Below are 13,056 nucleotides of genomic sequence, written 5' to 3'. Positions count from 1 at the left end.
TGAGTCCCTGAGGGTCATTTGCATGGGCTGGGAAGTATTTACCAGTGCCTGCGGCTGTGAAACTATGCAGTGTTGCCATGGCAGCTCAACAACACAAGCAAACTCTACTTTGACATCTCTGGATCGCAGATCCTGCTCTGGCTTAAGCTGGCTTCAAAGCAGATTTGAAGGGGGAATGTTCACGTTGCGGGGTGGGTTGTGATAAGCACAAGGGGTCTGAACTGGCTAGTGTGACCCTGGGAGCTGGGGAGCGGACAGCAGCAAGGTAGATGAGTTCCTCCTGCATTGGCTGGGTTGCCAATGGTACAGAGAAGAAAGCTTGAACTTTGAGTGGAAGACAGGCTCGTCCTTACCTAAAATCAGTGGTGGTACATCACAGTAATTAAGATTAGAAAATGGCTTTTCATTCATCTGGCCCTTGATAGTGCAAACCAGGGTGGAGTCCAGTTCTCTTACTGCTGAACTGGTGTTTCTGCTGGGGCTGCTGAGAACAGCTTTGCCTTTATGGTAGCTTACGACAGCCGGCTCACGTTTTACCTGGCTGGATTGCTTTGCGTTTGCGTGTTGTGTTGTGCAAAAAGCCGCGTCTGCTGATACAAAGGAGTTGAGGTTGGAATGCAACCGGATGAAATCCAGCAGCCAGGGCTTCCCTTGGTGGAAGCCATTCTTACCTGGCTGTGGGACTCTAAATCACAGTTTCAGATTCGATTCCTGTCTTCTCAAGACAGCCCGCGGGAGCTGCAGAAGAGTGGCCTGTCTCTCTGTGGACCGGGAACAACCTGGAGCTGTGTGAAGCAGCTGGAGGCTTCTGCTGGGTTGTGAGCTGTGTGCGGCTGAAGTGAGCACTGGCCTGTCTACATCCCCATCAGGTCATATAGCTGGGTGTGTGTCACACACGACTTGGCTTTGCAGTCAGTGGTTTTTTTTTTTTTCTTTCTTTTTTTTCACTGGTGGAAGCTGAACCAGCTTGCAGGGCAGGAAGGAATCTTGTCTCCTCTGTCTCTGTCTGGCTCAATCCCTCCCTTTTCTTCCTTCAAAAAGAGTCGTTCCTTTCAGTAGCTGGGATCTCCAGCCAACTCGTACTCTTCCCACCAAGAAGGAAGTACATATTTTAAATAGGCTGTGGCCAGGATACGTAGCCAGCACTATCTTCCTGTCCTGATGAGGGGCAGAGCTGAAGGGTGACACATTCAGGCCAGACTTCGAAATCTCATGGAGGATTTACAACCTGATAGTAAAGACATCTGTCCTTTCAAGGCTGTTTGAAAATTCAGAAAGCCCATAAAACTAATTTCTATCTCTGCCTATTCTGCGTAGGAACCCAGAAATTTAAGCAGAAACTGTCCTGTCTCCTTTTGAGTGTAGCATGTTGGATATTTCCATGTGCAGCCCACCTAAACCACCTTTATTTTGGTGCTAATAGGAGAGAGAAGGCAAAACCACAGTGCCCAGGGATAGCTGCGGCATCTCTCACCGGCTGCCCTCGCTCCCCTGCATGGCGCAGCCTTGCTGGGTGCTGCGGGCAGGGTACATTGCGTGTCCAGGGCTCCAGCTGGCTTTGGTTCATGTTAAACTGGGCTGGACCTGCTGCTGAGCTGAGGGCCTTTATCTCCTTTCTGCTCTTGCACAGGGGAGCTGCCTGCTCTGCAACAGAGTTAAAAATCAATGCATATTCCCCTTCTCATTGCAACACCCGTTTACGCAAGCAGGGAGGAACGGGGAAACCTTGAAGAAATGGGGATCAGACCTGTCCTGTTAGAATTCTGCCAGGGGAGCTCAGAGCAGCCCGTGCTTCATGTCCCTCTGCTGCACATGTGGCAGAGGCAAAGCGAAGTGCAGCACAAAGCCAGACCTGACCGCAGGGACGCGGATGCCAGGTGTGTCCTGGCCCTTCCCTTCCCGTCCACTTGAATGCAGCAGGAGAGGGAGGATGGGAAGGCAGCACGCACACCTTGCTCTCGGGGAGTAAGGTGATCCCTCTTGCCCTCGGCCAAGCCCAGCTTTTTGAGCCAATAAAAGGAGAAGCAGTCAGGAGAACTCACTTCCTTGGTCTCTGGCACAGCTTCCCTGAGCTTTTGAAGAGCGAGGGACACTGAAAACACCCTCAGAGCAGCCATGTCCCGATCTGTGAGTTTCAGCTCTCGCTCTGCAGCTGTCCCAGGGATCAGCCAAGTGCGGGTCAGCACCGTCTCCTCAACTCGCGGGCTAGGAGGGGGTGCTGGCTTTGGCAGGGCAGGTGGCTTTGGCAGCTCCAGCCTCTACAACCTCGGCTCTGCCAACAAGCGGATCTCCCTTGGAGGTGGCAGCTCCTACAGTGTTCGCTCTGGATACGGCTATGGAGGCGTGGGATTCAGCGGGGCGCTCAGCCCTGGGGGCATTCAGGAGGTCACCATCAACCAGAGCCTCCTGACGCCCCTGAATCTGGAGATTGACCCCAATATCCAGCGGGTGCGCAAGGAGGAGAAGGAGCAAATCAAGACGCTTAACAACAGGTTCGCCTCCTTCATCGACAAGGTGAGGTGCTGGAAAGACTGATAGCTCTGTGGACACTGCTTAAAAGCAGGTCTGACCCAAAACTTACTTAACCCACTGTGGGATTCACAAATGGACTCAGGATCAGGTCCTCAAAAGCATGCTGTGATTTGCCTGCTGCAATCCAGTGACTCTTATTAAAGCCCTGCTTGCATTGCTGTCAGTAAAGGGGTTTGCCCTTCTTAGCCAGCTTTGTACCCGCTTTATTTAGCTGGTAATGCCTATAACGTAGGTGCAGGTTTTAAAGATCAAATCTGCATCCAAGCACAGCAGCACCAAATTCAGGGAGGAGGGGGCTTCTTGGAGAGGAATCGTCCCAGCAGAACAGATCTTGACATAAGTCAGAGCTTTACTGTCTTGCACTAATTGATCCTACGTCCTGTGCAGGCTTCAGCTCTGGCATCCTCAAAATGCAAGGAATCCAGACCTGGAGTTTGAGTAATTGACTGCCTTTGAGGTCTGTGGAGTGTGACACTTCACTTCTCTGAAATGTCAGGCAAGCAGAATCTGCTTATCTTTGTTTCATACAAAGCCTTGAAGTCATAAGCCAAGCCCCAGAGTAGAGTGCTCCCTCATGGTCTGTGTCACCCTCCAGAGTTTGCATGCTTCCTGTGAGCAATCTGAATTCTTCAGATACCATCCACAGCCCGTCCTTCCCCCAGGATTCAAACTCTGTAGTGTCAGCTCCCCCTTCCTCCCACTTTCACAAATGACCGCTTGGTTGCTTTCCAGGTCCGATTCCTAGAGCAGCAAAACAAAATGCTGGAGACCAAGTGGAGCCTCCTCCAGGACCACAAGACTGCCCGGAGTAACATTGCTCCCATGTTTGAGACGTACATCAGCAACCTGCGACGTCAGCTGGATGGGTTGTTGAATGACAAAGGGCGTTTGGAGGGTGAACTGAAGAACATGCAGGATCTTGTTGAGGATTTCAAGACCAAGTAATGTATAATCTTCCCATCTAACAGTGTAGTTGAGCTGGCAGGTTGGTCAGTAGCTCGGCAGAGATGGCCTTAGTTTTTCTGCTAGGGAGGGAGACTTTTTTTCCAGCCATGAGTTAGCTGTCTAGTCCAGGGAAACTGCCTGGGTTCTTCTTGCCTGGATCACTCGTTGTTCCTGGCACCTTGTTCCCATGTGGTCTTTGGAGGATCCAGCCTGTTGGCTTTGCTTTGGAGCCACCTCAGGGATGGCGCTATACTTTGGGTTGGAGGTGCCAGTTTGGGTGCATAGGAGCCCCACGGGAGCTCAGCAGGTTTGGCCAGCGGTGGGTGAGCCACTGCTTGTTTTGTGGGTAGGTAACGGAGCAGGTGACCTGCAGTTTTTAAGCGACTTTTCAGTCCAAATTGTGTCACCTGGGAGGAGTCTCATGAAGAAAGTAGCCTTTGTCCGAGCCTGTGCCCAACCCAGCTGTACAGGGGAATGCCTTTAATTTAAAAAAAAAAAAAAAAAAAGAGGGAGCTGGCAAACTGAATCAAACAGGAACTGGAAACAAACAGATCTGATAATCCGCAGGGTGTGTTTAGGGAAAGTCAATAGCTAGCAATTCCCAAGGAGGTGCACGGGAGTGATGTTTCCCCCAGCCCTGCTCAGTGATTTCTGTTCTGTGCTTGGCCACAGTGGTACTTGGCATCTCTGCCAGGCAGCAGCAAGGAGCTGGTTTGCACCCAGAGGAATTACAGCCCTAATTTTAGTGCACGTCACGTGAATGCGAGGTGCACAGGTGCATATTTATTCCTCCAGCTTGCAGGTCCAGGTAAAACCAGAGCCTGTAGTGCTAAGAGAAGGGAAGCAGGAATTAGGAGCCTAAGATGCTAGTGCAGCAGAGGGAGTGGGGATGTAATAATGAGTTCAGAACCTGCTTCTCCTCATTTATATGAAGAAAATCTCGTCTTCTGAGTAGCATACCTAAAACACGACTAGCTCTTTATGTGTCTGTTCCCTCTTTTTCATATGAACAATTTACACAGTCATTCTCAGTTTACACCTGGGGTAGGGGATGAGATTTCTGTGGATGAGGCTCCAGGGGATGAGATTCAGTCCCTTATGCAGTAACTGCGTGGACTGAGGGTGTGGTTCGAAGTGAGCAAGGGCAGGAGCAGACTGTGCTGTCCACGTGGCTTGGCGCAGGGCGTGCCAAGGTGTGATAGTACGCTGGGCTTCCCAGGATGCCTTGGCATTTAATGGAGAATATCGAATGATTTGTCAGTTCATTGACAAGCTTACTTGAGCTTCCCCCAGGAAATGAGCAATTTGATAAACTGGTCTAGAATAATTCAGTCTTTTTACCTGTCTCTGATTATCCGTTCTGCACCGCAGGCTGTGCTCACGCAGCATGATCACGTAATTTCCAGGTCGTGTATTACTTTTCATTGACCTCGAAAGGGACAACGTCCGCTTATGCCAGTGTGGATGGGCAAGCTTCCAGTGTGGAGCAGAAGGGGAGGTACATGAAGGCTGTTGAAAGTGAAGGAGCTCATGCTTTGGAAGGCAAATTACAGCACTAGCCATGCAGGAACTATGTAAATAAACAAAGCAGTGTTCGAACTTTGGCAATAGCAACTCCAAAACAGCCAGAGAAAGTGGGTCCTCTCTGTTCCTTGGGTGACTTTCAGGATTTGTATAGTAGGTTCTTGCTCTTTGTTTCAGCTGGTTGGCTCATGTAAAATGGTGTAAGGCAGGCTCTGAGATCCAGGCTCGCAAGTGGTTCAAATCAGTGAACTCCCATAAAGTCAGCGGAGCATGATTTTTATCTGAGGATCTAGCTCATTACCTGTAAAGGTGAACACCTAAGGAAGGGATGGAGCCAATATCAGAAGTTTGGGTGACTTTGAAGCATAGCCACGTTGTGCAGAATGAGAATAAGTGTACTCAGCTCTTCCCAGGACAGTGGCATATGGCTGACACCTGCAAAATGTTCTCAAATGTCTGGAGTAAGGAAGTGCGCAGTGGAAGCAGCATTAGCAGGTGCTTTGGTCAGCATAAGAGGTCACCCTCCTCAAGGGGGAGGTGAAAAAGGTGAGAGCCTCAAGACATAGCCTGCCATCCTACAGCTGTCCATGAGGATAAAGAGCAGAAATCTTAAATGCAGTGAATTTTGATAAATGTAGGAAAGTGTGGGTGAGAAACGTTTCCAGGTTAGTGGTCATGGCGGCGTGGACCAGAACAGCTTTCAGGCGTCAGCTCATGCAGACAGTACCCTGGAACTGTGGGGTACAGCTGGGACCTCGTGTACTGCAGCGGTGCAGCAAACCTCTGCCCGTGGCTGGCATGCTTGGGGAAGTTGTAGCTTTTGCCAGGGTGGCTCACAGAGAGAAATGGAGGGAGAGAGAAGGGAACCAGGGTAACTCTTCGCTGTGACGTTTTTTCCTTTTACCCAGACTCTTAACTGCATGCTAATCCCTTTTTTCCTGGCAGATACGAAGATGAAATCAACAAGCGCACAGCAGCAGAGAACGAGTTTGTGGTGCTCAAGAAGGTACGTGCCGTGGTATTAGCTGGGGCTGACTATATGTGTTTGCAGCCCTTCTCTCCCTTTTGCCGTTAAACACTCTTTGCTGCAGCTGTCCCTAGAGAGCTGCAGGTGATGAACTACAGCTCTTGTTTTTGGCTAAAGGCTACCTCAGCTTAGGCACTGAATCTAGGAAGGAGTGCCAGATCCCATGGATTCCTTCAGCTATGGCTTTATCTGTCTTTGGGACGTTTCCTAAGGCCTCCCCTGACTGTGCAAACTGACAGTGGGCTTGCAAACACAGGCCCAGGACCCTGTGCAGGATCCTGCACACTGGCAATATTTAGTGCATGGATAGGTAATGTCTAGAACATGGTGGGCCGTTGGGAGACGGACATGGAGAGCAGCCAGCCTGGGGAACTTGATGGGCTCATGGCTGCTTTTGAAGCCAGCAAAGGCTGCGTGGACTTAGTCATCAAATCTACGGCAATCTGAATGGATTATCACTCTTTTTTAGGATGTGGATGCCGCCTACATGAACAAAGTGGAGCTGGAGGCTAAGGTGGATGCACTGACGGATGAGATTAACTTCCTGAGGTCTCTCTATGAAGCGGTAAGGTCCTTTCTGCTGCTTGTGGCTGCTGCAGCGTAGGACCACCAGTGGGTGAAGAACAGTGAATGGTGACTGCAAAAATTAACGCACTGTTTCCAGAGACAAGAAGGGTGGTGGAGACAGGGAGTCTTCCCTTGCATAAGCAGAAAAAAGCCTGCAAGTAAAGTACACAACCTGTGAACGTCACAGTGCTTCCTCCCTGTCTGGAATGTAAGATGGGTTTATTGCGAAGTAGCCAGGACATGCGTTATTTTTTTGATGCTGTTAGTATGAAAACAAGGAAAACCAGGGTGTTAGAGCCAGTGCTGTAGTGCTGGTGTGTGCTTGTGTGTTTGTGTACTGTGTGAGAGAGAGAAAAGGAAAGCTCCTTGTCCCAGACGCCTTTATCTTACCCATCATTTGCAAGATAAGAGTTTGATTGAACTGGACATGTTGCATCCTCAGATGAGGTGGTGGAGTTTGGCCCTCGCTTTGTTGTGAAGCTGATGCTCAAGCTTCTTGGACTAGCATTTTGTGCTGGGTTCTTATCTCAGGAGTGGGGTAAACCAACCTTGCTGTCAAAACATGAGTGATAAGAAGCAGTTCCATTTCTGCTGTTGTTTGTTGCTTTGTAAGGTTGATGTGATTCAGTTGGTTTCCTTCTAATTAATGAATGTTTAGATTGAATTCTTATCTGCCTCCCTTTTCTTCTTGGATTCTCTCTTTGATTGGCTTTGAAGAGACCATTAAAAGTCAGTGATTAATGGTTTTATTTTTAATGCAACCGGCAGGAAATTAATGAGCTGCAGGCCCAGATCTCTGACACCTCTGTGGTGCTGTCTATGGATAACAGTCGAAACCTGGACCTGGACAGCATCATCGCAGAGGTCAAAGCGCAGTATGAGGAGATCGCCAACAGAAGCCGGGCGGAGGCCGAGTCCTGGTACCAGAGCAAGGTGAGTTATAGGAGAGGTAAAGGCAGCTACAGCTTCTGGTAGTATGTGTATCCTGCGTGTCATGAGTGGGAGAGGTTTTAGCCAGCTAATTGACCCCCACCCTGACTCCATCCTTTCTCTTCTGCTCTTTTATGTCACAGTATGAGGCACTGCAGGTCACTGCTGGGAAACACGGAGATGACCTGCGCAACACAAAGAATGAGATCTCCGAGATAAACCGCGTCATCCAGAGGCTGCAGGGTGAAATCGAAAACGCAAAGGCCCAGGTGAGGAGCTGCACTTGTTCTGCTGCAGAGCAGGGGATTTAGCAGTAACAAGCGTGCAGGGAGCTGGGTGTAACACAACATCTGGGTGTAACGCAGCATCTGTAGAAGCAGTTTGGGGGTGGCTGCAATGCTTGCCTCAAAAGACATCGGTTCTGCTGGAGGGAGAAGCTGTGTTGTGGGCAATGTAATGCTGAGAGGCAGCTGAACCATAGGTGAGAACAAGTCTACCAGCGACCTGGGAGTGCAGAAGAGGAGTGACGCAGAGCCGTTTCCAAAGGACAAGGCTGCCTGTGGCCTCGCTCCTGGCCACAGCCATTCCTTGTACCCTCTTGCTTCTGGGATCTTTGTCCACTCCCTTTTTGCAGAAGGGAACACCGTGTTTGGGCACATAAAAGAATTTTTACAGCTCTGTGGGAGTTCTGTTTGCTTTCTCCAGGGGCTCTTATTGCTTTATGAAAGGGCTGATGAAAGCCAGACCAGTGAGTGGCTCAGACTGTGTTTGGGGTGGAAAGCTGGCTGTGAATAACCAGAGTGCACAAAACTGGAGATAAGCCATTGTGATTCATCCATTTGTGTTTATTTGGTTTCAGGGCAGGGAGGCTTCAACACACACAAGCAAAGAGCTGGCCCAGTACAGCTCCCTTCAATAATGAATGATAGTATAAAACACATGTTCATTGTGAGCCCTTCCTGTCAAACATGGGGCTTTTTTGGGGGTGCAGGGGACACAGTTGAGGGTGTGTTAGACTGCCAGCTTGATATGACCCCACAGGGATGCTTTTGGGGTAGGTCTGCATTGTTTGTTAACTGCAGGTCTGCTGAGTCCACGCTTGCTCACATCAAAGCTCACTGGAGACCGACTGGCTCTGAACAAGCTCTGGGGCATAATAGAAGAGAAAACCTGAACTTGCATTAACCCTAAGTGTTGTGCTGCAGTGTGCTGTGTGGGTGGGCTGAGAAGCTGAGGATCACCTGAAGAAAGTCTTCTGAAAATGTAGCCAGTGGAGAGAAATAGGGTCTGCTTTTTGGAAGAACGTCTCTTGGGATGAGATGAGCTTCCTTTGCAGGCTGATCTCTGTCCAGTGCCCCAAAAAATGAACTTCTAGGGTTTTAAGTTGAGCAGCTGGCTCCAGGGCTCTGCAGATACACAGAGGTGGTCTGGCCAGTAGATGTCAGAAGTCCATGGGCAGTAGCATCCTCCAGCAAGGAGGTGAGATGCCCACTGTCGTACCCTGCTCCATCTCTACAGCGTGCCAAGCTGGAGGCAGCCATTGCTGAAGCCGAGGAGCGTGGTGAGTTGGCTGTCAAAGACGCCAAGGCAAAGCTGGAGGAGCTGGAGGCAGCTCTGCAGAAGGCGAAGCAGGACATGGCCCGGCAGCTCCGTGAGTACCAGGAGCTCATGAACGTCAAGCTGGCCCTGGACATCGAGATCGCAACCTACAGGAAGCTGCTGGAGGGCGAGGAAAGCAGGTGGGTGCAACCTGTGAGTTTTATGTGAGGAAAGGTGCAGCCTTTTGTTCCCTTTGCTTGGGGACATTCTGAGGGCCCAATTCCAGTTTCCGCAAGGAAATACAGAGGAGAAAACCTTCCATTTTAAACTGATTTTTGGTCCTGAAAATGCTTTGGCTGAAGAGCCAAACTGGCAAGTTCTGAGGAAAATTTGATACTCTGAGGAAAATATGCAAAGAGGAAGAAGGTTGTTTTCCATCGTGTGTTTGATGCTGTGGCAGAAAATTTCCAAATGGCTCAAGTGCCCATGGAGTTAGAACAGAGCTTCTGTGCTCTTTCAGCCACCTCCAGGTGATAACAGAGCTTATAAATGTAGGGCCAGAACAAAGCGCTGGATGGCACACTTATTGTGCCTGAATTATTCACAACAGCAGCAGTAACTCACTGCCATTGTCTTCATCCTCAGCACTGAGGCCCTGGGGGAGCACTGAGTAATGCAGAGTCTAACCCCTTGTCTTCCTTTTTGCCTTTGTGTTTTTCTTCTTCAACAGGTTGGCTGGTGATGGAGTTGGCAACGTCAACATCTGTGAGTTGCTTTTTATAATTTATAGTAGTTACACAGAGCCATATGCCTATAGAAAATACATGTGGGGACGAGCTGGGTCTGCGTGCCGGAGCCTTACAGTGCCCTGCCTTAGCTCCTGCAGTCCAGTTAGGCCCCTTCTTAAATGGAAGCCCCTTGAGACAGCAGTTGATAGTGCTGTTGGCTCCATGGCAAACTGCAGCTCTGACTCATCTGTATGAAATTTAGCTTGGGGGAATATTGATCTTTCTTTCCTCCCATTTTTGCATAGAGAAATATGTATTAACGAGAAAAGGCATTGCCTGGATTGGGAGTTAGTGCAAAGGTGACATTAGACGGTGTCCTTCCAGCTTGGGAAGCACTGCGTACTCACTTTGCCTGGATACTGGACGGACGCTGGTGTCTCAGAGACACTGTCTGCAGCTCTAAACCAGTGGCTCTAGTTTTAATCCACTTAATTGCCGCTGATAGGTGGTGAGCCACATGCCCACAGCCTCTCTGGGGCACCGAGAGGTGAGCTGAGTGTGTTTATATGGGGTTCTCCATGCTGCAGCGGGTCCTGAGCCAGACTGAGTGATGGAGAAGGAGATCAGCTGCTCAACCCTCACATGCACCTGGCTTAGCACGTGGAATAAACGCTCTGGGCCAAACTGTAACAGGGTATTAGTATGCTGGGCCCTGTGTTTTGCAGGAGATCGTAGAGAATTTTCATGGAGTTGCTGCAATTTAAAAGTGCCCTTTTTGTGAGAGTGCCAAGTGGGTTCAGAGTTCCCTGGCACTGACGCTGGGTTTCCTTCTCTCTGTGTCACAGCTGTGGTCAGCTCCAGCGGCGGAGGTGGCTATGCCAGTTCCAGTGGATTTCTGGGAGGAGGAATTGGAGGAGGCCTTAGCCTGGGAGCAGGCATGGGCAGTGGGGCACTCGGCTTCTCCTCTGGGGGTGGCTCCAAATCCTACACCATCACCACAACCTCGTCCAGCAGGAGAAGCTTCAGGAAGTAACTACGGGAACGGAGGTCGGCAGTACCTATTACATGGGAAGAGGGAAACCATAGAAAGAAAAGTTTTGTTGCCTTTTATAGGACAAATTGGCTGCAAAATTTCTGCAGTGATGAATGAATTGCAATAAGACATGCCAAAGTACCTGACCCTGCCCCATCACACCTAAGGCTTGGTCCTGCCCTGTGGAACTTGGTGACAACCGTTCCACTGAGAGCAGGTTCAAACCTGTAGGGTAAAATTTTCCAGAGGAGCAGATGGGATACACTTTTGTTACTTGTGTGCTTGGTACCCCCTGCTCAGGGCTGGATTTCACCCTTTGAAGTGCAAAGCAGTCATTTGAGCGGCAAGCTATTCTGCATTTCTACTGTGGTTTCGTGAAAGAGACCAGATTATCATCTCCCTCTTAACATGATTTGAAGGCTTTATTCCCTAGCTCCTCAGAAAATGCCAACCCTTGTTAAGATTTCAACCTGGGTTTGTTTTCTTAAAGTATACTGAGAAGAAACAGTGAAATTCTATTGGGTTTCTCCTTATTTTCTTTGGAAATGGGCTCAGAAGTGGAATTCGACAGTTCTCCTCTGAATGAAGCAGATTTCTTACCAAAGGCAATGCAGACAAATTTACTTTGAGGTTCTTTATAGCGAAATACCTCGTAAACAAGCTCCCTCACCCATTTCTTCTCCTGAAAAGAAGCCCAAAGCGTAAGGGATATGAAGTTGCTTGCAATTATAAGTCGCACACGAAAGTGGGAGGTAGCATTCCGCACCCTTGGGTGTCTCTGTTTACCACCTTGTATTTCCCAGTGTATGGAGTGGTATCGGGTGTCCTTACTGCAGCTGGGGAAAAGGCATGTTTTGTTGATGCCTCATCACAATGACTACTTATTCCTGCCAAAATGTGTCTTCAACTTAAACATGCCAGGAAAAATAGATTGTTACTGCAGTAGGAAGAATTGCTAGATAAATAACTTAAAGAAACTGCACAGAATTGTACTGCATGCTCAGCCATGTCCTAGCAGTGTATCTTTGGTGACGTTTTATGCCTTTGTGGTCTGAGACTTTGTCATGAGGCCATTAAAAAAGTTTCCCTATTGCACGCTGCTTCAGTCCCAGCTGATTTCATTGTCTGTGCCGCCCTGGACGCTCAGGAGCTCTGTAAAACATCCGATGTTACCACCTTCCTCCTGTCTGCAGAGCCTGCTGCTGGCTCTGTCCCCTGGAGCGGTGCCACAACTGGTCAGGGCCAGGATTCAGGGTTTGCTGCCTGCACCGTCCTTCGCTCCTGGATGAATTTTACCAGCCTGCGTTGCACTGAGTCTGGGCAGTGGGGTGGGTTTTGTTCAAGCACTTGGCTTCAGCCCAGCCCCTGATCAGGACTGACGCCAATCCCTCTCCAAGCACCATCTTCCTCTGCTGAGCCGAGAGGAGCTAGATGGTGGAGGAGATGTGTCTCTTGCAGCTGGCCAAAGCTTGAAGAGGTGAATCTGGGCCTTGCTGCATGAGGATAACTCATTCCTGCTCCTTTCGGGGCAGTGCTGGGTGAGAAGGGCTCACTCCAGAGTGATTTGTGCTTGCCCGGAAGGGCTGTGGTGCCGACACGTGGTGTGCCCTTGCTGGAGCTGCTGTTGCAGAAGGCATCACCCCAGTGGGGATGGGGCCAGGCAGAGATTTTGTAGTCAGTGAGAAAAGTTATTTCCTCCAGGATGAGAATGGCGACAAGGCTGCTTTACCCACCTGTGCACTATCCAGACCCCATTGTTCGGTGCCCAGCACGGACCAGCACCTTATGACTGAGCAAGCGCAGCGCTGAGCCTGTGTGGTTTCCTACACGCACGGCACTCATGGCAGGGAGGGGAGGAATGCAGTGTGCCCAGCAGAGCCATGTTACCAGTGGCCCGGAACACCCAGGTCACAGCTTTTATGTCGTAGCTAGAAAATCAAAATGAAAAAAAGCCCCAGAAGTCTCAAACATTGCTGTGGCTGTGAGCAGGGTGCAGTCTGCACAGGGGAGGTGGAGGCCGCATGGGGGATGTGCAGCTCCCCAGCCCCTGTTAACGACTGCTTCGTACTAAAGCGATCGTTAAGCCCATGCCTTCACCGCGGCCCCCCCTCTGAGGGGCGTCACACACAAAGGGGACAAGGGATCAGTTCCCCGGGACTGTAGGACTAGAAGGGATCAGTTCCCCGGGACTGTAGGACTAGAAGGGATCAGTTCCCCGGGACTGTAGGACT

At 50.0% G+C, this 13,056-nt stretch overlaps 1 protein-coding gene across 1 annotated transcript; it reads left to right on the top strand.

The window, feature by feature from the left end:
• Positions 1–1,943: 1,943 nt before the first annotated feature.
• LOC104482625 (keratin, type II cytoskeletal cochleal) lies at positions 1,944–11,925 on the top strand. The gene is made up of 9 exons (XM_010124148.2): positions 1,944–2,514; positions 3,265–3,473; positions 5,947–6,007; positions 6,498–6,593; positions 7,364–7,528; positions 7,669–7,794; positions 9,044–9,264; positions 9,795–9,829; positions 10,638–11,925. Exons 1-9 carry the CDS (start codon positions 2,116–2,118, stop codon positions 10,823–10,825), a joined length of 1,500 nt encoding a protein of 499 aa, XP_010122450.1. The 5' UTR covers positions 1,944–2,115; the 3' UTR covers positions 10,826–11,925.
• Positions 11,926–13,056: the final 1,131 nt, after the last annotated feature.

This window comes from Chlamydotis macqueenii, chromosome 29 (assembly GCF_036417535.1).
Source record: "Chlamydotis macqueenii isolate bChlMac1 chromosome 29, bChlMac1.mat, whole genome shotgun sequence".
NCBI lineage: Eukaryota > Metazoa > Chordata > Aves > Otidiformes > Otididae > Chlamydotis > Chlamydotis macqueenii.
This window is presented reverse-complemented; position numbering and strand designations above follow the sequence as displayed.

What these genes read in the sequence shown, in the direction of transcription:
- LOC104482625 (XM_010124148.2), top strand. Translation starts at nt 2,116, where the DNA reads ATGTCCCGATCTGTGAGTTTCAGCTCTCGCTCTGCAGCTGTCCCAGGG. An exon ending in TCGCCTCCTTCATCGACAAG is followed by an intron (nt 2,515 to 3,264) that starts GTGAGGTGCTGG and finishes GTTGCTTTCCAG; the next exon opens with GTCCGATTCCTAGAGCAGCA. An exon ending in TGAGGTCTCTCTATGAAGCG is followed by an intron (nt 6,594 to 7,363) that starts GTAAGGTCCTTT and finishes TGCAACCGGCAG; the next exon opens with GAAATTAATGAGCTGCAGGC.